Below are 26,557 nucleotides of genomic sequence, written 5' to 3' on the forward strand. Positions count from 1 at the left end.
TTTCTACTCTGTCTACTAGCAGTTTACAGCCATGCAAAGCCTACGTCTGTCAACTTCTGACAAAACTACATTGTAGCCGAGTTTATTTGTTCCAAACCATTTGATGGAAACGTGCCTAGTTTGCATTTCCTTCATGCAACATTTCAGAAGTTTGCTTAAAATTAAATTGAATGGAAACACAGCTACTGTTGGATTCCTAAACACCCACTTCAAGAGTAACACTGGAAATAAACCATCTTTTAATCTAATAATGTAATCTAATTTCTGATCTTGTTGATGGTAGAATGATTTGATAATTTTGTGAATTTGTATCTGCATTTACATCCTTATTGAGCAAGCCATTAGAGTCTGCTTTCATACAGTTTGTTAAAATGTCTCTTTTGTTCTATTCAGCAAGTGTACGTCTTATCTGCTGGATGTGGCCCATAATGGGGATGACTCGGGGTATGCTGTTGCTCCTACTAATGCAGACTTCAACAGGATGGACAGGTAAAGTGTCTGACATATTACCAGTTTACAAATTAAGCTCAAATTCTTATTAGATTAAAAATTCACTAATCAATAGTTTATATTAACAATAGATCGAATAATTTCTTGTAATGTGAAGGGGCTTGCAGGGAGTGTCAAAACCACAGAGGATTACCTCCTCACTCTGCAGTCCCCTCCAGCTCTATAGAACATTACAGCATCATTCTGCTTATTGTTTTGGTATTACAGCCAGCAACTTTATTATTTACCTTCACTCTCGCCACTCTCATCAACCTTGTTTCCAGCCTCGGGGGCAGTTGTTTCAGTGACAAAGCTCTGATAAACCCACTGTACACTGCTTGCCCAGCACCAAATGGCTGACAGAAAAAATGAGTTGTGGCTAGACTGCATGTCCATGTTATAGCGCGTGTTTACATAACTTGCCGGTAGCTTCTGCTAGCTAGCTAGCTACCGACTCAACATTAGCATACCAAAACTACCACCACAAAGTAAAACTTATCTCCAAGGCATTACCGGCGTAATGTTCCCTGTGTTCTCCTTTAACTAACTAACTAACTAAATAATAATAGTAAATAATAATAAATAACTATCTAACTTGGTTATACTCCCAAGCCGACGTGCACACAGACCAACTTGGTGGCTACTGTCACCGGCAGCTCATGGCGGAGCTGGTGTCTGTCGGCTTGGGAGTATAACCAAGTGAGTGAGTTAGTTAGTGCTGCAGTAATTTTTAACTGGGTTACACAGCCAAATATTATAAATTTGTATTTCTTTATGTGGAGATATAATACATTGATAGACACATGAAGGTCATGCCTATTATGCACAATAAGCAAATTCATAAGACATTATAATGCATTCATATTGCTTTATAAAACTCTTTATACATGTTTATAATCATACATGACGACCTTTAACAAGCATTATGAAATATTATAAGTGATGGACATAATGTTTTAAGTTAAGCATTCATAATGTGTTATACCTCCATGCCAAAGTCACAAAGGTGTTTGAAGGGAGAATCTGAGTCCTGGCTTACACAGCATTATAACGAATGTAACTTTAGCTAGTCATAAAGACACATAGAGAACTGCTCTAACATAAAATAACAGATTATAAATTCTAAGTTTCTGAACTGGAATAATGTCCTATAACCATCAATAACATGATATAGGATGACTTTGTGAACTTTAATTAAAGGGACAGCACTGTATAAAGTTTTTAGCAATTGCATGATACTATAAAAATTATGGGGACTTATGAGCAGTATTTGCTGGCTACAGATACGGACATTTGTAATTGCGTTGTGGTGCGTGTCTTTGGGAGGAATGTTGTTTTCCTATGTGGTTACGGCAACTATGTAAGTTACAATTCCGAGCACGGCAAAAAAATATGTGTTCCCTTTCTAGATGTTCTTGCCTAAACACACATTATCCCTGATTAAGTGCATTATCTGATTTATCACATTGGGATAAAGTGTCTTTATTTTTTCACCTTCTCCAACCACAACTGCTCCACCCACACCTGCTCCAACCACAGCTACTCCAACCACAGCTGCTCAAACCACAACTGATTCAACCAAAATTGCTTCAACCACACCTGCTCCAGCCACAGCACCACTAAGTCCTCAAGTGAGACTAGCCGACTGTAAACACCGCTGCTCTGGCAGAGTGGAGATCTTCCACCTTGACCGTTGGGGGACGGTGTGTGACGACCTTTGGAATTTGAATGACGCTCAGGTGGTTTGTCGACAAATGGGCTGTGGCAGGGTTCTGGCAGCACCAGGAAATGCATATTTTGGACAGGGCACTGGACAAATTTGGTTAGATGACCTTCACTGTACAGGGAATGAGTCATCACTAACAGACTGTCCACATCTGGGATTAGGGAATCACAACTGTCTTCATTTTGAGGATGCGAGTGTCATTTGTGAAGGTAAGTTTATACACAGAGTAAGTGCACTGTTGGTATTGTTCACATATAAATAGTGGTGCCAAAGAATTAAATGATCAAGTCCAGTTACATTGTAGAAATGGGGCTTTTGTTCAATAGTGTTGTAATTGCAACCTGCAGTTGTCATGTGGGTTGACAGAGATTTTGTTCTGCCTTCAAACAGGAATTCACAAGACTACTCCAACCACGACTACTCAAACCACTACTACTCAAACCACGACTACAATCACAACTCATCCATACACTGCACCATATCCTGCAGTGAGACTGGTCAACTCTAACAGCAGGTGTTCTGGCAGAGTGGAGATTTACCACCACTACCGTTGGGGGACGGTTTGTGACAACTACTGGAATTTGAATGATGCTCATGTGGTTTGTCAACAGCTGGGCTGTGGCAGAGCTCTGTTAGCTCTAGGGAACGCAGCTTTTGGACAGGGCACTGGACCAATTTGGTTAGCTGACCTTCACTGTACAGGGAATGAGGCATCACTAACACACTGTCAACACCCGGGATATGGGAACCACTACTGTCATCATACTGAGGATGCTGGTGTCTTTTGTGAAGGTAAGTTTATGCATACAGTAAGCATACTGCAGTGGGTTTTCACATATAATTAGAGAAGGCACCTAATATAATAGCACTAACTGGATACCATGAAGAATGGACATCTTTATTTACAACAAGCCACATTTACTATTAAAACATACGTTTCGAAACTCTAATTTGTATCATAAAGAATGAGCATCCTCTTCCACCACAATAAGTAAATCTGCTATTGAAGCAATTAAAAATAAAGGTGCCGAAGAATTAAATGATCAAGTCCAGTTACATTGAAGAAATTGGGCTTTTGTTCTTTAGTGTTGTAATTTGTCATGTGGGTTGACAGAGATTTTGCTTTCCGTTCAAACAGGAATTCCCACGACTACTTCAACCACAACTACTCCTACCACAACTACTCCAACAACAACTACTCCAACCACAACTACTCCAACCACGACTACTTCAACCACAACTACTCCTACCACAACTACTCCAACAACAACTACTCCAACCACAACTACTCCAACCACGACTACTCCAACCACAACTACTCCTACCACAACTACTCCAACCACAGCTACTCCAACTACAACTACTCCAACAACGACTACTCCAACCACAACTACTCCTACCACAACTACTCCTACCACAACTACTCCAACCACAACTACTCCAACCACGACTACTCCAACCACAACTACTCCAACCACGACTCCAATCGCAACTCATCCATATACTGCACCATATCCTGCAGTGAGACTGGTCAACTCTAACAGCAGCTGTTCTGGCAGAGTGGAGATTTACCACCACTATCGTTGGGGGACGGTTTGTGACAACTACTGGGATTTGAATGATGCTCATGTGGTTTGTCAACAGCTGGGCTGTGGCAGAGCTCTGTCAGCTCTAGGAAACGCATATTTTGGACAGGGCACTGGATCAATTTGGTTAGCTGACCTTCACTGTACAGGGAATGAGGCATCATTAACACACTGTCAACATCCGGGATTTGCGAACCACTACTGTCATCATGCTGAGGATGCTGGTGTAATTTGTGAAGGTAAGTTTATGCATACAGTAAGCACACTGCAGTTAGTATTGTTCACATATAATTAGAGAAGGCACCACACATCCTAGAACTAACTGGATACCATAAAGAATGGACATCTTTATTTACAGCAAGCCACATTTATAATTAAAACATACGTTTCGAAACTCAAATTTGTATCATAAAGAATGAGCATCCTCTTCCACCACAATAAGTAAATCTGCTATTGAAGCAATTAAAAATAAAGGTGCCGAAGAATTAAATGATCAAGTCCAGTTACATTGAAGAAATTGGGCTTTTGTTCTTTAGTGTTGTAATTTGTCATGTGGGTTGACAGAGATTTTGCTTTCCGTTCAAACAGGAATTCCCACGACTACTTCAACCACAACTACTCCTACCACAACTACTCCAACAACAACTACTCCAACCACAACTACTCCAACCACGACTACTCCAACCACAACTACTCCTACCACAACTACTCCAACCACAACTACTCCAACTACAACTACTCCAACAACAACTACTCCAACCACAACTACTCCAACCACGACTACTCCAACCACAACTACTCCAACCACGACTACTCCAACCACAACTACTCCTACCACAACTACTCCAACAACAACTACTCAAACCACAACTACTCCAACAACAACTACTCCAACCACGACTCCAATCGCAACTCATCCATACACTGCACCATATCCTGCAGTGAGACTGGTCAACTCTAACAGCAGCTGTTCTGGCAGAGTGGAGATTTACCACCACTATCGTTGGGGGACGGTTTGTGACAACTACTGGGATTTGAATGATGCTCATGTGGTTTGTCAACAGCTGGGCTGTGGCAGAGCTCTGTCAGCTCTAGGAAACGCATATTTTGGACAGGGCACTGGATCAATTTGGTTAGCTGACCTTCACTGTACAGGGAATGAGGCATCATTAACACACTGTCAACATCCGGGATTTGCGAACCACTACTGTCATCATGCTGAGGATGCTGGTGTAATTTGTGAAGGTAAGTTTATGCATACAGTAAGCACACTGCAGTTAGTATTGTTCACATATAATTAGAGAAGGCACCACACATCCTAGAACTAACTGGATACCATAAAGAATGGACATCTTTATTTACAGCAAGCCACATTTATAATTAAAACATACGTTTCGAAATTCAAATTTGTATCATAAAGAATGAGCATCCTCTTCCACCACAATAAGTAAATCTGCTATTGAAGCAATTAAAAATAAAGGTGCCGAAGAATTAAATGATCAAGTCCAGTTACATTGAAGAAATTGGGCTTTTGTTCTTTAGTGTTGTAATTTGTCATGTGGGTTGACAGAGATTTTGCTTTCCGTTCAAACAGGAATTCCCACGACTACTTCAACCACAACTACTCCTACCACAACTACTCCAACAACAACTACTCCAACCACAACTACTTCAACCACAACTACTCCTACCACAACTACTCCAACAACAACTACTCCAACCACAACTACTCCAACCACGACTACTCCAACCACAACTACTCCAACCACAACTACTCCTACCACAACTACTCCAACAACGACTACTCCAACCACAACTACTCCTACCACAACTACTCCAACAACAACTACTCCAACCACAACTACTCCAACCACAACTACTCCAACCACAACTACTCCTACCACAACTACTCCAACAACAACTACTCCAACCACAACTACTCCAACCACGACTACTCCAACCACAACTACTCCTACCACAACTACTCCAACAACAACTACTCAAACCACAACTACTCCAACAACAACTACTCCAACCACGACTCCAATCGTAACTCATCCATACACTGCACCATATCCTGCAGTGAGACTGGTCAACTCTAACAGCAGCTGTTCTGGCAGAGTGGAGATTTACCACCACTATCGTTGGGGGACGGTTTGTGACAACTACTGGGATTTGAATGATGCTCATGTGGTTTGTCAACAGCTGGGCTGTCGCAGAGCTCTGTCAGCTCTAGGAAACGCATATTTTGGACAGGGCACTGGACCAATTTGGTTAGCTGACCTTCACTGTACAGGGAATGAGGCATCATTAACACACTGTCAACATCCGGGATTTGCAAACCACTACTGTCATCATGCTGAGGATGCTGGTGTCATTTGTGAAGGTAAGTTTATGCATACAGTAAGCACACTGCAGTTAGTATTGTTCACATATAATTAGAGAAGGCACCACACATCCTAGAACTAACTGGATACCATAAAGAATGGACATCTTTATTTACAGCAAGCCACATTTATAATTAAAACATACGTTTCGAAACTCAAATTTGTATCATAAAGAATGAGCATCCTCTTCCACCACAATAAGTAAATCTGCTATTGAAGCAATTAAAAATAAAGGTGCCGAAGAATTAAATGATCAAGTCCAGTTACATTGAAGAAATTGGGCTTTTGTTCTTTAGTGTTGTAATTTGTCATGTGGGTTGACAGAGATTTTGCTTTCCGTTCAAACAGGAATTCCCACGACTACTTCAACCACAACTACTCCTACCACAACTACTCCAACAACAACTACTCCAACCACAACTACTCCAACCACGACTACTCCAACCACAACTACTCCTACCACAACTACTCCAACCACAACTACTCCAACTACAACTACTCCAACAACGACTACTCCAACCACAACTACTCCTACTACAACTACTCCAACAACAACTACTCCAACCACAAATATTCCAACAACAACTACTCCAACCACAACTACTCCAACCACGACTACTCCAACCACAACTACTCCTACCACAACTACTCCAACCACAACTACTCCAACTACAACTACTCCAACAACGACTACTCCTACCACAACTACTCCTACCACAACTACTCCAACAACAACTACTCCAACCACAACTACTCCAACCACGACTACTCCAACCACAACTACTCCTACCACAACTACTCCAACCACAACTACTCCAACTACAACTACTCCAACAACGACTACTCCAACCACAACTACTCCTACTACAACTACTCCAACAACAACTACTCCAACCACAACTACTCCAACCACGACTACTCCAACCACAACTACTCCTACCACAACTACTCAAACAACAACTACTCCAACCACAACTACTCCAACCACGACTACTCCAACCACAACAACTCCTACCACAACTACTCCAACAACAACTACTCAAACCACAACTACTCCAACAACAACTACTCCAACCACGACTCCAATCGCAACTCATCCATACACTGCACCATATCCTGCAGTGAGACTGGTCAACTCTAACAGCAGCTGTTCTGGCAGAGTGGAGATTTACCACCACTATCGTTGGGGGACGGTTTGTGACAACTACTGGGATTTGAATGATGCTCATGTGGTTTGTCAACAGCTGGGCTGTGGCAGAGCTCTGTCAGCTCTAGGAAACGCATATTTTGGACAGGGCACTGGATCAATTTGGTTAGCTGACCTTCACTGTACAGGGAATGAGGCATCATTAACACACTGTCAACATCCGGGATTTGCGAACCACTACTGTCATCATGCTGAGGATGCTGGTGTAATTTGTGAAGGTAAGTTTATGCATACAGTAAGCACACTGCAGTTAGTATTGTTCACATATAATTAGAGAAGGCACCACACATCCTAGAACTAACTGGATACCATAAAGAATGGACATCTTTATTTACAGCAAGCCACATTTATAATTAAAACATACGTTTCGAAACTCAAATTTGTATCATAAAGAATGAGCATCCTCTTCCACCACAATAAGTAAATCTGCTATTGAAGCAATTAAAAATAAAGGTGCCGAAGAATTAAATGATCAAGTCCAGTTACATTGAAGAAATTGGGCTTTTGTTCTTTAGTGTTGTAATTTGTCATGTGGGTTGACAGAGATTTTGCTTTCCGTTCAAACAGGAATTCCCACGACTACTTCAACCACAACTACTCCTACCACAACTACTCCAACAACAACTACTCCAACCACAACTACTCCAACCACGACTACTCCAACCACAACTACTCCAACCACAACTACTCCTACCACAACTACTCCAACAACGACTACTCCAACCACAACTACTCCTACCACAACTACTCCAACAACAACTACTCCAACCACAACTACTCCAACCACAACTACTCCAACCACAACTACTCCTACCACAACTACTCCAACAACAACTACTCCAACCACAACTACTCCAACCACGACTACTCCAACCACAACTACTCCTACCACAACTACTCCAACAACAACTACTCAAACCACAACTACTCCAACAACAACTACTCCAACCACGACTCCAATCGTAACTCATCCATACACTGCACCATATCCTGCAGTGAGACTGGTCAACTCTAACAGCAGCTGTTCTGGCAGAGTGGAGATTTACCACCACTATCGTTGGGGGACGGTTTGTGACAACTACTGGGATTTGAATGATGCTCATGTGGTTTGTCAACAGCTGGGCTGTCGCAGAGCTCTGTCAGCTCTAGGAAACGCATATTTTGGACAGGGCACTGGACCAATTTGGTTAGCTGACCTTCACTGTACAGGGAATGAGGCATCATTAACACACTGTCAACATCCGGGATTTGCAAACCACTACTGTCATCATGCTGAGGATGCTGGTGTCATTTGTGAAGGTAAGTTTATGCATACAGTAAGCACACTGCAGTTGGTATTGTTCACATATAATTAGAGAAGGCACCACACATCCTAGAACTAACTGGATACCATAAGGAATGGACATCTTTATTTACAACAAGCCACATTTATAATTAAAACATACGTTTCGAAACTCAAATTTGTATCATAAAAATTGAGCATCCTCTTCCACCACAATAAGTAAATCTGCTATTGAGGCAATTAAAAATAAAGGTGCCGAAGAATTAAAGGATCAAGTCCAGTTACATTGAAGAAATTGGGCTTTTGTTCTTTAGTGTTGTAATTTGTCATGTGGGTTGACAGAGATTTTGCTTTCCGTTCAAACAGGAATTCCCACGACTACTTCAACCACAACTACTCCTACCACAACTACTCCAACAACAACTACTCCAACCACAACTACTCCAACCACGACTACTCCAACCACAACTACTCCAACCACAACTACTCCAACTACAACTACTCCAACAACGACTACTGCAACCACAACTACTCCTACCACAACTACTCCAACAACAACTACTCCAACCACAACTACTCCAACCACGACTACTCCAACCACGACTACTCCAACCACAACTACTCCAACCACAACTACTCCAACTACAACTACTCCAACAACGACTACTCCAACCACAACTACTCCTACCACAACTACTCCAACAACATCTACTCCAACCACAACTACTCCAACCACGACTACTCCAACCACAACTACTCCTACCACAACTACTCCAACAACAACTACTCAAACCACAACTACTCCAACAACAACTACTCCAACCACGACTCCAATCGCAACTCATCCATACACTGCACCATATCCTGCAGTGAGACTGGTCAACTCTAACAGCAGCTGTTCTGGCAGAGTGGAGATTTACCACCACTATCGTTGGGGGACGGTTTGTGACAACTACTGGGATTTGAATGATGCTCATGTGGTTTGTCAACAGCTGGGCTGTGGCAGAGCTCTGTCAGCTCTAGGAAACGCATATTTTGGACAGGGCACTGGACCAATTTGGTTAGCTGACCTTCACTGTACAGGGAATGAGGCATCATTAACACACTGTCAACATCCGGGATTTGCGAACCACTACTGTCATCATGCTGAGGATGCTGGTGTCATTTGTGAAGGTAAGTTTATGCATACAGTAAGCACACTGCAGTTAGTATTGTTCACATATAATTAGAGAAGGCACCACACATCCTAGAACTAACTGGATACCATAAAGAATGGACATCTTTATTTACAGCAAGCCACATTTATAATTAAAACATACGTTTCGAAACTCAAATTTGTATCATAAAGAATGAGCATCCTCTTCCACCACAATAAGTAAATTTGCTATTGAAGCAATTAAAAATAAAGGTGCCGAAGAATTAAATGATCAAGTCCAGTTACATTGAAGAAATTGGGCTTTTGTTCTTTAGTGTTGTAATTTGTCATGTGGGTTGACAGAGATTTTGCTTTCCGTTCAAACAGGAATTCCCACGACTACTTCAACCACAACTACTCCTACCACAACTACTCCAACAACAACTACTCCAACCACAACTACTCCAACCACGACTACTCCAACCACAACTACTCCTACCACAACTACTCCAACCACAACTACTCCAACTACAACTACTCCAACAACGACTACTCCAACCACAACTACTCCTACCACAACTACTCCAACAACAACTACTCCAACCACAACTACTCCAACCACGACTACTCCCACCACAACTACTCCTACCACAACTACTCCAACAACAACTACTCAAACCACAACTACTCCAACAACGACTACTCCAACCACAACTACTCCAACCACGACTACTCTAACCACAACTACTCAAACCACAACTACTCCAACAACAACTACTCCAACCACGACTCCAATCGCAACTCATCCATACACTGCACCATATCCTGCAGTGAGACTGGTCAACTCTAACAGCAGCTGTTCTGGCAGAGTGGAGATTTACCACCACTATCGTTGGGGGACGGTTTGTGACAACTACTGGGATTTGAATGATGCTCATGTGGTTTGTCAACAGCTGGGCTGTGGCAGAGCTCTGTCAGCTCTAGGAAACGCATATTTTGGACAGGGCACTGGACCAATTTGGTTAGCTGACCTTCACTGTACAGGGAATGAGGCATCATTAACACACTGTCAACATCCGGGATTTGCGAACCACTACTGTCATCATGCTGAGGATGCTGGTGTCATTTGTGAAGGTAAGTTTATGCATACAGTAAGCACACTGCAGTTGGTATTGTTCACATATAATTAGAGAAGGCACCACACATCCTAGAACTAACTGGATACCATAAGGAATGGACATCTTTATTTACAACAAGCCACATTTATAATTAAAACATACGTTTCGAAACTCAAATTTGTATCATAAAAATTGAGCATCCTCTTCCACCACAATAAGTAAATCTGCTATTGAGGCAATTAAAAATAAAGGTGCCGAAGAATTAAAGGATCAAGTCCAGTTACATTGAAGAAATTGGGCTTTTGTTCTTCAGTGTTGTAATTTGTCATGTGGGTTGACAGAGATTTTGCTTTCCGTTCAAACAGGAATTCCCACGACTACTTCAACCACAACTACTCCTACCACAACTACTCCTACCACAACTACTCCAACAACAACTACTCCAACCACAACAACTCCAACCACGACTACTTCAACCACAACTACTCCAACCACGACTACTCCAACCACAACTACTCAGACCACAACTACTCCAACCACAACTACTCCAACCACGACTCCAGTCGCAATTCATCCATACACTGCACCATATCCTGCAGTGAGACTGGTCAACTCTAACAGCAGCTGTTCTGGCAGAGTGGAGATCTACCGCCACTACAATTGGGGGACGGTTTGTGACAACTACTGGGATTTGAATGATGCTCATGTGGTTTGTCGACAGCTGGGCTGTGGCAGAGCTCTGTCAGCTCTAGGAAATGCATATTTTGGACAGGGCACTGGACCAATTTGGTTAGCTGACCTTCACTGTACAGGGAATGAAGCATCACTAACAAACTGTACCCATCGGGGATTAGGGTACCACTACTGTCATCATGCTGAGGATGCTGGTGTCATTTGTGAAGGTAAGTTTATGCATACAGTAAGCACACTGCAGTTGGTATTGTTCACATATAATTAGAGAAGGCACCATACATCCTAGAACTAACTGGATACCATAAAGAATGGACATCTTTATTTAAAACAAGCCATATTTACATTTAAAACAAACGTTTCTAAACACTAATTTGTATCATACAGAATGATCATCCTCTTCCACCACAATAAGCAAATCTACTATTGAGGCAATTAAAAATAAAGGTGCCAAAGAATTAAATGATCAAGTCCAGTTACATTGAAGAAGTGGAGCTTTTGTTCAATAGTGTTGTAATTGCAACCTGCAGTTGTCATGTGGGTTGACAGAGATTTTGCTTTCCCTTCAAACAGGAATTCCCAGGATTACTTCAACCACAACTACTCCTACCACAACTACTCCACCCTCAACTACATCAACCACAACTACTCCAACCACAACTACTCCACCCTCAACTGCTACAACCACAACTTCTCCCACCACGACTATTCTACCCTCAGCTGCCGGAACCACTTCTCCACCCTCAACTGTTTCAACCACAACTACTCCAACCCCATATACTCCACCCTCAACTGCTACGACCACAACTTATCCAACCACAACTTCTACAACCATGCATGGTACATCCTTAACTACTACAACCACATATGGTAGATCCACGACTGCTAAAACCACATCTACTACAATGACAACAATCCAGTGAGACAACAATCTCTCCCACTTACACTTCTTTCTTTTCTTTGTTGTTTCAGGCCAACAACCACTAATCCAGGCCTCTCAGCTTGTTTGCTCCCCTTATAAGATTGAAGTTGGTGTCCCACTGCAAAATCTGCTGTCGGCTGGTTTGAATGCATTCTCTGGTCACCTGGCGACCCCATACTGTACCAGCTACACAGTGCGTGATAATATTGTGTGGTACCAAGTGCTACGTAGGACTGGCTTCTGTGGAACTGTAATGACGGTGAGATTAACTACTTACTTACCACCTAATTATTTGTCTATAAGTCTGTGGTATTCATTAATTTTCTGTTCTCTTGTACTGGTATTATTCTTTACTGCTCTGTAAATGTATCTTTATATTGTCTGGTGAGACTAAAGGTTTGTTCAGCAAGAAAGTAAGGGAAATTTTCACCTTACGTCAATCACATAAATTTGACTGACTTAAACAGTCAATGTACCAGCTGTACAGACGTTAACTTTAAGCTAGCTAACAACGGAAGCACCAACCGTGTGTGTGGAAGCATGTGTTTGTGTTCATTATTTACCAGGTTTGTGTCTGCTATAGTGGTGCATCATATTGAGTTGTTACTCAGCACTGAATCATTACTTCATGATTTCATGTCCCAATACTCAAAAGTTTGTTACAGAGTACAACTCAGTGTGGACCATTTTACTTAAGGATAGGCACAAACTTGGTGAGTAATGTGACAGGTAATCATGAAGTGATGATTCAGTGCTTAATAACAACACAAAAAACTTGAGAAGACACAAAATAGAAACTAATACGTGGGTAAGAATGAAGTAATGTTTTGTTAAAGTTTAAGTGCCATTTAGCGCATCATTCAGAGGTAATCAAAAACTATGCATTAAGTAAAGGGCCATTATAAGGATTCACAGATACCCACCAACAATTAATTACATATTAGTTCAGTAACATGATATCTAACAGCCATTTCTCAATTAAATAATCATAAGCTACTCTATAAAATTGAATCAGGAGTTGTACAACTTCCCGTTATCAAATGGTATTGAGCAGTTAGCTCCTCCTTCGTTCCTCATTTGTTCCTTTTGTGCCCCTTATTGTAAAGTGTTACCCTAATTCCAAAGTTTATTGATTTCAATACAAAAACTGTTTTCACCTACTTACCTGCAGTGAGATTGATAGATTATACACATGACTGGTCATTCATTGATCCTTTTTTCTTTCAGACTAACACCACCCATGCCATCTACAGCAACAGCTTGTTTTTCTACCCTCTAAGTAACGGTTCCTTCAGTCTACCTTCGATTATTCCGTTCTCCTGTGCCTATCCCTTGGAAACCGAAACCAGCCTGAATGCTGTAATCAAACCTCAGATGTGAGTCTTTTATTTCATTCGTTGACTGTATACAACACACTTCAAAGATGTGGGCCTAAATCCCTGGATAATATAATTGCTATTGCAGGAGTGAAATACATCTCTAATTTTCTTTCTTTCTTAACAGCCTTAAAGGTGGCCTCGCGGGATCAGGTACCAAAGCCAGAGCCTACATGAATCTTTTCCGGGACTCCAACTATTCATACAGCTACCCAGCGGGTCCGCTCACTCTGCCAGTGGGCTCTGCCTTGCATGTGCAAGCGTCTGTGCCTCTGAGTGATCCAAGCCTCGCACTCGTGCTGCAGGAGTGCTATACCACTAACTCCTCAAACCCTGATGACCCCGTTCAATACTTTCTCATTCATTCCAGGTATGTGTCTCTCCTAATTTAGATGGACTGGAGTGGAAAATGTAAAATCTATGGTGATGTGTAATGGTCCTAATGGTTTGATCTGACATCTCTGACAGGTGCTCTACTGACTCTCATCGTGTGTCAGTGGTTGAGAACGGCCTGTCCTACCGTGCTCGTTTCTCTGCCCTGCTCTTCCCTCTCCAGGGTGACAACCCAAGCGTCTTCATTCACTGCAGACTACGCCTATGTGACAAGAGGAGCCATAACTGTGTTCCAGTGAGTCAGACACTCATCCTCTCACTCAATCAAAATAACCAATAGGCAATTAATGCTTTATATCCAAACACTGAGAATAGGTGTCTAATCATTACACTCCCTCTCACCTCACAGATTTGCAGAAGAAGAACTTATCGCTCTGCTGACACAGACAAAGAAGATTTTGCCACCATTGGACCAATCAACTTCCACTAAATACAATCTGGTATCAGAGCAGATATCTCAGCACTGTCAGCTGTATGGAAGTTATAACCATGTTTCCCTTTTCTCTCATCTTAATCTTTAGGGGAGAACTGACATATTAATGGAGGGAGCTAATAAACACTGCAAAATGAGTGTTATGTTATTTTCTTAAAATGTTGTATGATATACTGTAATGGTTCAGTATTATAACTCTTTAGTATAATCCCTCATATTTTACCTTTGTACTTTTTTGTAATAAAATGGGAATAATACAAATATTCGTATTAATACAAATTCTGATATTTTTAATGAGTGGGTATGTGCAATTATGCTTGTTCCAAATACTTCTATTTTTTATTTGAAAGTTTATTAGACACAGGATACGGTTAACTGTGGAGCAATATGGATATATAACCCTGTTGATTTAAATGTTCCCATAGCCGCATGTCCCAGACAAATCTTTTTAATTTCTTCACTGATTTTCTATGTAAAAATGCTTTTTTTGGGGTGGCTGGTTAGCTCAGTCGGTAGAGCGAGCGCCCATGTATGGCCAAGGCTCAGTCCTAGCCGCGGTGGACCTGGGTTCGAATCCAGCCTGTGGACCTTTCTGCATGTCATCTCTCTCTCTCCCCCTTTCCAAGACTCTATTCACTGTCCTATCAATAAAATACTTAAAAATGCCCCCAAAAAATAACTTTAAAAAAAAATACTTTTTTGCCCAACTCATCATATTTAAAGCTGCTCTAAATAGGAAATGATCATCATTTCTTTATGTGGCTCAGGACCATGATCACATTGTATGGGACAACATGTCAACACTATGTGTATATTTTGTGAACCACGTCAAAGTAATTTCTAATTTTGATTGCCCAGAGGACAATACATTTTTTTGTAATTCCCACAAAAAGCTCTTCTGTGTTATGTTTTCTCTTTCACTTATGTTATCATAATTAATATTGGGAGTGTTCACTTTTATTTAAAGCTGAGTTAAGCATTTTGGCCGTCACCATCTTGTTTTTTCATTTGAGTGTTATGTTATTTTCTTAAAATGTTGTATGATAAAACTGTAATGGTTCAGTTTTATAACTCTTTAGTATAATCCCTCATATTTTACCTTTGTACTTTTTGTAATAAAATGGTAGTAAATCAAATATTCGTATTAATACAAATTATGATATTTTTAACGAGTGGGTATGTTCAATTATGCTTGTTCCAAATACTTCTATTTTTTATTTGAAAGTTTATTAGACACAGGGTACGGTTAACTTTGGGGCAATATGGATATATAACCCTGTTGATTTACACGTTCCCATAGCCGCATGTCCCAGACAAATCTCTTTAATTTATTCACTGATTTTCTCTGTAAAAATGCTTTTTTGCCCAACTCCTCATAGTTAAAGCCGCTCTAAATAGGAAATGATCATTTCTGACTTAGTTGGTCTGTGTTTGGGGATTTTATTTATTTTTTCAGTTAATTTCTTTATGTGGCTCAGGACCATGATCACATTGTATGGGACAACATGTCAACACTATGTGTATATTTTGTGAACCACGTCAAAGTAATTTCTAATTTTGATTGCCCAGAGGACAATACATTTTTTTGTAATTCCCACAAAAAGCTCTTCTGTGTTATGTTTTCTCTTTCACTTATGTTATCATAATTAATATTGGGAGTGTTCACTTTTATTTAAAGCTGAGTTAAGCATTTTGGCCGTCACCATCTTGTTTTTTTGCAACCAGTAGTGACACAGTGGGGCTAAGCACGCTGAACAAGACATTTTTAGATGACTTAGATGTTACAATGAACTGTCATGAACAGAAAACATGCTGTGAAAGAGTTAAAGTTGTAAGACGAAAACACGGACAACACCCAAACTGGACAATACCGTGGTAGCAACCTGTCAATCACAAGGTAGCCACGCCCTAAAGCATCCCCTGCTTTATGGTCTGTTTGACTCTAAATGGGACCATAATTTACTAAATGAACATCATGCTGTATTGAAGAAGACTTGAAACTAGCAATTGAGACCATAAATTCATGCTTACAATGTTTACTGAGGTAATAAATCAAGTCAGAAGTAGGCTCATTTTCTCATAGACTTCTATACAATCACACTTCTTTTTGCAATCAGAGGAGTCGCCCCCTGCTGGCTGTTAGAAAAGAATGCAAGTTTAAGGCACTTCAGCATTGGCTTCACTCTTCAGAACCAGAGGTTGCCCACTGGTGGCAACCCATATGTCTTCATTCACTGCAGACTAGGCCTGTGTGACAAGAGGAGCCAAAACTATTTTCCAGTGAGTCAGACACTCTAATCTAATCATTCTACCCCCTCTTACCTCACAGGTTTGCAGAAGAAGGACTTATTGGACTTATCATTCCAGTCATTACATTATGTAGGCTATGACCAATGGTGGCTCTCTTTTAGCTCCTTAGCAACAACAATGTGTTCATGTCTTAACTGAAATTGTATTTTTCTGTAATACAAATTATAAACTAATTCAAATATACATAAATAAAAACAGGAGTTGTAATAAAGATTAGTGAATAAATATGACTGCTTGTTCTAAATAAAAGAATAGAGAAAACTAATATTATTAGAATACTGTTATTAGCCTATTATCAAAACTAAATAATTTATATAATTATATTATGGTTTTAATAAATATTTCAATTTTATTAATCCACACACCCATCATGGATACATACTACTCATACTAATGAATCATCAAGGTATAACATTGGCAGAGCCTACCCCCATGTGGACGGACAGGTGGATTGCATGCTTTGATACAGTATGACACAGGGTTTTCAAACCCATATTAGTCCCTATAGTTAAAGCTACCTGAGGGTTTGTGAACAAAGTTAAACCTGCAGTAGGCAGAATATTGTTGGCATCATTGGGTAAAAATTCCATAATAACCTTTCAGCATATTGTAATTCAATTGTTCTGAGAGAAAACTAGACTTCTGCACCTCCTCATGGCTCTGTTTTCAGGCTTTAAAAAATCTAGCCCGTGACGGGAGACTTTGGCCAATCGCAGGTCATTTCAGAGAGAGAGCGTTCCTATTGGCTGTTCATTCAACGGAGGCAGTGGTCAATCACTCACAAACTCTGAACAATCGGTCAAGCTAGGCAGCGCTGATCAAATACGAATTCATATTTTGTTACTGTATCTGCTGTAAAATGAGAAACAAGCTGGCTGACCTGCAACGAATTCTGGTTGAGGAATGGAACGCCATCCCACAGCAACGTGTGACCAGGTTGGTGACCAGCATGAGGAGGAGGTGCCAGGCTGTTGTGGCTGCATATGGATCTTCCACCCTCTCCTGACGGTGTATTAAATGTGTAAAATTACCAATAGGTCTTGTTTGTTCCTTGTTACTGATAGAGAGTTCAATCATCCAATCCACTAAACAACTCAAAACAAGAGTCAATACCAACAGGAGAATACATTGTTAACAATTGGCAGAGCATTTTGGCAAATAATCAGCTGTGCTGCTCATCCCACAAATGCTTGATCCTTACAAGTTGGACATCATTGTGAAGGTAAATAAACAGGCTTTCCAACGATGTAAAATACAATGACAATTAGCATTGTAACAACAGAGAAATAATCGACAAAACATAGATTTCTAAACTTTTTTTTCCGAGTTTATTTCTTCAGTAGAGAGTGGGTCCACTATTGATTGTGATTCTGTGTTAGAGGGAGAAAGGCACTTTCAGTCCTGTGTGTACAGTGGGAACCATAAGAGTGCATAATTCAGTATACAAGAGTAACTGGGATGCCTTTAGGACCCTGGGGAGTGAGGGAAGATTATTTAGGGACACCTGTAGAGAGCGCTCTCTCAACAAAATGTAGTACTGAATGTCATGAGATCAGTTTCTGGTTATGAGTGAGGAGCAGATAAAGAATCACTACTGGATATTTACAGGGCCTTAAAACAATCATGTATTGATTATGGGTGTATGGTGTATGGAGCAACAGCCAAAAGTGTTTTGGAAAAACTAGACAAAATAGAGTTCAGAGCTCTAAGACTCAGTATTGCAGTTAAAACAACTCCTACTAATGCACTATCAGTGGAGGCTGATGAATTACCATTATATTTAAGATGTTCAAAGTTGTCACTGGCATATTGGTTTAAGTTAAAGGGATCTGGAGAGGAACAACCTGCAACAAAGGTGCTGTGTGATTGTTGGGAATACTTACAACAATAAAAAGGTAAAGGATTTGTTTCGAATATTAATACAATAGCAGAAGAATATGGTTTAAATAGGTTAGATTATGGGCCAAATACTGTTTGGGGTAATGTTCCTCCATGGATATTTCCAGTGACAAATGTGGACTTGCAACTTGTGGAGCAGAAGAGAGAATGGAGTGAAAGGAATGTAGATAATATTGGATATTTGGTTCAAAACTATGTTGAAGAGGAATTATTATAATTATATGACAATATTTACAGATGGATCTAAAGATCCAGGGAGTGGACATGTAGGAACAGGACTATACATACCTGAATTTGATGTAGTCATATGCAAAAAAATTAATGAGAGATTATCTGTATTTACGGCAGAAATAGTCGCTTTAGTTTTAGGATTGCAATGGATAGAAGAGGTAAGGCCTGAGAAAGTTGTCATTTGTTCAGACTCTACTGCAGCTCTTAATATTTTGAATTCAAAAGATAAAAAAAAAAAATGATGATTTTGATGATTATTGATGGAAATAACTACGATAATGCTGAGAATATAAAGAGTTGGAATTAATGTAGGATTGTGTTGGGTTCCTGCTTTTACTGGTGTGGAAGGTCATGAGAGGGCAGACGAGATTGCAAAGAGAGCATTGAAATTAAATGATGATGAAATAATGAAAGTCTCTTTTGGAAAAGGTGAGGCCAAATCGTTAATAAGAAAGGCAGTGAGGGAGTTGTGGCAGAAGAAGTGGGACACAGATACCAAAGGGAGACACTATTACAGTATACAGAAATCAATTAAGGTGAAGGATTTCAAAGGGAAGTGCAGAAGAGAGGAAGTGCTTTTTTCAAGATTAAGATTCGGACATACTGGATTAAAATCAACTCTCTATTTAATGGCAAAGTGCGTATCAGATAAATGCGATGTTTGTAATGTTCCTGAAAATGTTGAGCATGTTATTATTAGGTGTTGTAAATATAATTTCGAGAGGAACATCTTGCGTGATAAGATATATGAGCTAGAACTTAGATGGAACTTGGAAGGGATTTTAGGGATGAGTGAGAAAATGAGGGAATGTTGCAAGGCTCTCTTTATTTTTCTTAAAAATACAGTTCCATCACTGATGATGTGTCTAAGTGCATCAGTAGATGTATATTTAACTGTTTCAACCTGGCTTGGCCAGTGACTTTCAGGAACAACTGGATGACAACCATGAATAGCGTGGCGACGACTGGAGAGACAGTGGACAGATCGGAAAGACGGCAACCGGGGTAGGAACGGCCAGCAACCTAACCTGCAAATTCTGAGAGGAAGTACCCAAATCAGCTACGGAAAGCCTAAATGAAACATAGAGGAGCCACAGAAGGGGGGAGAATGAGCACCCCAACAGGACGGACCTACAGTTAACGACCAACGCAAACGAATTATCGACAACGTTTGCAGAATGTCCGTGCGGCAAAGTATGCAAAAATCTGCATGGCCTGAAGATCCACCAGGCCAAGATGAAATGCTTGGATAAGGAGCAAGTGATACAGCTTTAATGAATTAAAGGTAAGGCATATTGGTTGGAAATTTTATGAAAAAATGGTTTTCTAAAATGTGTATGAATTAATGTATTGTAGTCTTATTTCATGTTTATTTTTATAGGACTGTCTTCAAGTGCGATATTGACTGTCACTATTTTTTCCTACATTAATTGTTTAGGAGAGACGGGCCTTTTGTTTTCCTTTGTTTATGGCGTATGTGCAATTTTCAAGTTATAGCAGAATCAATTGGAAGTTATAATGCTTCACATAAATTTAGAGACCCCTTCTTGTTTACTCATAGTATAACGTTGGTTGCAGTGTCAATCCACCCATCACTTCCTGGGTGCAAGATACGATTTGTGGTTCTTAAACGTGTGCAGTGACATTTTGCCTCATGGGATCTTACTTGTGTTTCACTGTGTGAGTTGGGACCTAAATTATATTGTAGCCTTTAACGGCTTTCTGTGTATTTTTGCTATTCATATCAAATGATTGTGCAATGCACTGTGTAGCTCTTGGCCCACAAAATTGCCGTTCCCTTTTTTTTAAAATGTTTTTAACGTGCAAATTGTGCAAATAAATTGTTTATCTTTTTGAGCTGTCAGACTCTTGTCCTGTTTATTCTGGACAAATACCTGTGTATGAGGTGAAATATATTGAAAGTTAATAGTTACGGTCTTAAATTTTCATTACTACACAAGTATGCTCGATATACAGGTCTAAAGACCTCAAAAAATAGGGTTCTCGGGGTCAGAGACTTTGTTGCCTGCATTCCAGTGACTTTTAAAGAATGAAAATAACAAAATAATAAGTACACTGCAACACAATATTTTTTTAATGGGCCTACTTTTAAATCTCAGGAAGGAAAAAGCGGAAGATTTTGCCCCTCTGGCGTGAAGTTGTGTGAATCTCTGGTATGAACCAGGTTAATATTCATGGGCTTTATATCATATAATTTTTCATTCATTCATTATTTGCCCCTGCTTGAATATTTGTATCTCTTATTAGTACTCTCCATTTCCCTTTCTTTCTTTCGATCACTGAAGGCCCTTTCAGATACAATGCAACAACGGCACCACTCTACTCTGAAACCTGTTATTTAAAATGGCTTGCACCACACCACCACAGCTTTGCTGTGATGCTGTGATGTGTGGAAAGCACCGCTCAAACACGCCGCGGTGTTGCGAGCAGCTCTCCTCCGCTGGGAAAAGACATTAGGTGTCGCTCTATTGCCATCCGGGTGGAAAAAGTAGGCCTTATGGCTTATACACGCTCTATAGTGCCAGAAACAGGTTGAGATAACGAAAAGTAAAAAGGTGTGAAAAGAAAGGGCAATGAAAAACGGGAGTCTTCCGGGAAAATCGTGAGAGTTGGCAAGTGTGAGTTCAGGTGGTACCTGTGGCGGCTCTGATGATGTTGAAACTCTGATGTTCAAACAGCAGCAGGTAGTTTAGCAGATGATGTTGTACTTGTTGATAATAACTTGTAGACCTAAAGTCCAACAGTTAAAAGTGTGAATGTAATAAATACCTCAAATCATTGTCATCTTTGGACAGCTTTCAAAAGAAACCCATTCATCATTATCTGGCTGTACATGCTGTCCATTTCCAGCTAAACTGGTAAATGTTTTGGCATACACCCATTTATTTTCTGCAATCCGCAAGCAAGCGAGCCAAGTTTATTAATAAACAGTATCACCTTTCGCAGACACGTCACAAAGTACTTCACAGTCAAGGAAATAAAATCACATAAAATAAAAATTGAATCAAAGAAATAAAACAAAGATAAAAGCACTGGATAAAATATACAGGGGAAACAGACAAAAACACAAGTTAAAACATAAAATATCACCTAAATGCCTATCTGAGCAGATGTTTAAATTATGTTTCATCTCTGATTCAGCAAAACGCCCAAAATCAGCAGTTTACTGTTTCTCTAGGGAATACACCACGCAGAGAAAACAAGCATCCACTCCTACCGGCCGCGCCTCCCACGCCCTAGAGCGTCAGAGACACAGTGTTCCAGAGAGAAAAAAACAGGAGAGACAGAGGTCCATTCTAGTTCACAAAGGGCACAGAGAACATGTTTCTGCATGTTTTTGCAAAGGCTTTTGCCTTCTACACAGCAGTAAATAAAATATATTATAACAGTAAAAAGGCTGATTATACACTACACCTGTAACAGAGTCCTAATTCAATGAACAAGCTCAAATGGTCAGAATGGATAATAAATATTGTTGTTTCTCTTCTGTGAGCTCAACCAGGCAGTTGTAAATTAAGAGCCTCAGCACTTAGTGCCCTGAGGTCAGGTAACAGTTTCTGAAAGAAATTTCAATAATTAGGGAATAACTTAATTATCCTTTTCATGTTTCAATATTCTTCGTCTTTCGATCATTGTGGGCTACACTTGAGTGTGCTGTAAATGCCTTGGGGAATTTCATCCCACCATATCTCATATTCGCCTACAAACATGTCCAGCCTTTCTTCACCAACAATGGCTCTTCTGGCTGCATTGGTACAGCATATGGGTCTGGGTGGATGCAACACTTGCTCGTCAACAACTGCTGTGACAGCTGGATGAAAGCTCCTCAAACTCATCCATTTTGATTTCATGTTTAAACCTTTTGGAGGATGTGTGTTTTACCCATTGAATAACTTTCGTGCATTATAATTTGATGTCTTCCTGTTGACTCTCTCTGTTGTGTGGGAAAAGGCGTGCACGTTTATACATCTGGCCCCAGGACTTAAGACAATTTAATTTTATTAATTTAATTTAATTTAATTGGCAGGTGTCGCTAATGATGCTGAACAAAAAGGCTTGTGACGCAGACCAGAGCAAAGCCATGACAACTGTCTTAAAGTGGCAGTAGGCAGTATATTTTTGGCATCATTGGGCAAAAATTCCATAGTAATCTTTTAGCATATTGTAATTCCAGTGTTCTGAGAGATAACTAGACTTCTCCACCTCCTCATGGCTCTATTTTAAGGCTTTAAAACATCTAGCCCCTGACGGAAGACTTTGACCAATCACAGGTCATTTCAGAGAGAGAGCGTTTCTATTGGCTGTGCTCCGGTCATGTGACTGGTGCTTGGCATTCCTTCAAAAAATTTCAACATGGCTGAAGTTGGCAGATTTGGTCAGGGTTGAGGTTGGTTCCGCTGTTTTAAATGTTATCTTGCAGCAGGTGTTTCCTCATGGTTTCTACTGCATCCCTGGTGGGGATGCATGTGAAAAGAGATGTGACATCATAGGATAGCTACACCCACCACAAACAATAAACTACTACTTTAGCTTCTCATCCATCATAGTTGACAGGTAAACTGAATTAAATTACAGGAGGGTAGGTGTAGTGGAAAGCCTCCCAGCATGCACTGGGGCAACAGGTGAATTAATATCAGTCACTGTTTATCTCTAGTGTTCCTATGGGTCATCTGTGGTCAGTCTTATATAAATATGGTTACACTATCAGTGTTGTTGTGTGTGCGTATGTTGCTGTACTGATCCCCTGCTCTGAGAAGCTAATAACAGCATCCTCTTGAGCTGGAAACTTCCACACGCTGATAAAAAACGGTTCTCCTCTTTGGTGGCAAAAGTGAGATAGCAGTCAATGATTGAAAAGCAGCCATATTGGGGCATCCTGCTTGCTCCTGATTGCTCTCCTCTCCTCCATGGAGCACATGGGTGTAGACGTCCTAGGCCAAGAAGGAATTCCCAAAAAGGGAATGGTTTTGCATGTGGTGGCCACAGACAATTGCTCTCTCCTTATCCTTCCTGACTGATTCTTCTTTAGTTTTGTGTTCTGCTAGTGTCCTTGTCACTACTTGTAGCACGAGGCGATACCTGCAGCCCAATCAGTATGCACAGGTAGTCCAGCACCTCCAGGATGGCACATCCATACGTGCGGTCGCAAGAAGGTTTGCTGTGTCTCCCAGCACAGTCTCAAGAGCATGGAGGAGATGCCAGGAGACCGTGCGTTACACAAGGAGGACTGGACGTGGCCGTAGAAGGGCATCAACCCAGCAGCAGGACTGGTATCTGCTCCTTTGTGCGAGGAGGAACAGGAGGAGCACTGCCAGAGCCCTACAAAATGACCTCCAGCAGGCTACTGGTGGGCATGTTTCGGACCAAACTTTCAGAAACACACTCCATGAGGGTGGCATGAGAGCCCGACGTCCTCTAGCAGGACCTGTGCTCACAGCCCAGCACCGTGCAGCTCGATTGGCATTTGCCAAGAAGAACACCAGAATTGGCAGGTCACCTATTGGTGCCCCTTTCTCTTCACAGATGAGAGCAGGTTCATACTGAGCACATGTGACAGGCGTGTAACATCATCCAGCATGACCGGTTTGGCGGTTGGTCAGTGATGGTCTGGGGAGGCATATCCTTGAAGGGTCGCACAGACCTCAATGTCATAGCCAACGGTACCCTGACTGCTGTTAGGTACCGGGATGAAATCCTCAGAGCGATTCTCAGACCTTACACTGGTGCAGTGGGCCATGGTTTCCTCCTGGTGCAGGACAATGCCCGGCCTCATGTGGCCAGACTGTGTAGGTAGTTCCTGGATGACGAAGGCATTGATGCCATTGACTGGCCCTCACATTCTCACATCCGCCAAGTACCGCCACAGACTGTCCAGGAGCTCACTGATGCCCTGATCCAGGTCTAGGAGGAGATCCCCCAGGACACCATCCACCGACTCATCAGGAGCATGCCCAGATGTTGTAGGAAGTGCATACAGGCATGCGGGGGCCATAGAAACTACTGAGTCACATTATGAGTTGCCATGATGAAATTCACGCAAGTTGGAACAGCCTGTGATTTTAATTTTTTTAATTTGATTTTCGATGTGATTTTGAATCCAGCCCTCAATGGGTTGATGATTTTGGTTTCCATTGACCATTGTTACGTCATTTTGTTATGAAGAAATTATACAATGTACATCAGTAAAGATTTTCAACTTGAATAATTTGTTCATCAAGATCTGATGTGTGACTTAGGAGTTCCTTTAAATCTTTCAAGCAGTGTATTTTGTTTGCAGACCTGGAGCCACTGGAGGGATGTCTCAAGTGTGTAGCCCTCTCCTGGGGCTTCAGACGTCTATGAGGGGATGCACAGGGTGTGAGCAGCCTTCACAGGGCTCCAAAGAGCTCTGGAGGGATGCCTGGCATGAAAGAGAGGGGAATGCAAATCAAATGCTTAAAGATTTTGGTATAGGAAGCGTTCTGGTTTGTAATCCGAGTAGTATTGACCAATCACGTTTGTGTGGGCTTTGGTTGCATGCAGGTAAACAGTCCGTGTGGAGAGCAAAAGCGGCAGAACACTAGGCTGAAATGCAATCTCAGAACCCCTCGACTATCATCTGACAACTATTTAGCTATTTATTAATCTTTACATATATCAGATGTATAATCCGGTCGTAAACGTCGTCTATCAACACCAATTTGTGTGCATCTCAAATTGCTAATTGGACAATAAATAATGACCAGCGCACAGGAGAGGAAGTCTTGGCCCGGATATCCATTATCCGCTTGCCCCCAAAGGCTAAATCGTCATCAGACCAATACCCAATGGGTTCTAAAATTGACTAGGACGAACTGACAAGTGGTGAACGAAAATGGGCTGGTTAAATATCTGGAGGACTGAAGAGTAAAGTGGAGACAGGTGAGCAGGTGGGGGAGGGGGAGGGAGCAGTCAGGTAATGGGGAAAAGAGGGAAAGTCCGAGGTCTAGTGGATGGTTGTGTCTAGAAAATCCCCAGAAAATCCCCAAACCGCAAAATCTGATCTGAGATCTGCAAAAACTTGCAAAAACTCTCACGACACTGCCTGCCCGACAACCCTAAGCTTAACTATTCGAGGTCAATGCCTAACCTTAACAATCTCGTGAGAGTTTGTATTTACAAGGAAATGTTGTAAAATACTGTAAACTTCTATTGTTCCAACTCATAACTTGTCAGGCAAGTTCAAGTGGTTAACTTGGTTGCTTGTCTAGATATGCAACATTCTTAAACTTGGCTACCACTTCGGAAAACATACCAAGCATAATTGTGCCACCTAATTACCTTCTGGCTCCTATAAATGGTCAAGTACAACAAGAGAGGCAGCACAGGTCTGT

General features: G+C 41.0%; 1 protein-coding gene across 1 annotated transcript in view; it reads left to right on the forward strand.

The window, feature by feature from the left end:
* LOC119489494 (deleted in malignant brain tumors 1 protein-like) overlaps positions 1-14,882 on the forward strand; it is a 76,632-nt gene extending 61,750 nt beyond the window's left edge. Inside the window, exons 11-12 of the mRNA XM_037772026.1 lie at positions 14,387-14,546; positions 14,661-14,882. Coding sequence (XP_037627954.1) covers positions 14,387-14,546; positions 14,661-14,741 — 241 coding nt within the window. The 3' untranslated portion in view covers positions 14,742-14,882. The remainder of the gene's footprint in view (positions 1-14,386; positions 14,547-14,660) is intronic.
* The last annotated feature ends 11,675 nt before the right edge of the window (positions 14,883-26,557 follow it).

Source organism: Sebastes umbrosus, chromosome 1 (genome assembly GCF_015220745.1).
Source record: "Sebastes umbrosus isolate fSebUmb1 chromosome 1, fSebUmb1.pri, whole genome shotgun sequence".
In the NCBI taxonomy this organism is placed as follows: domain Eukaryota; kingdom Metazoa; phylum Chordata; class Actinopteri; order Perciformes; family Sebastidae; genus Sebastes; species Sebastes umbrosus.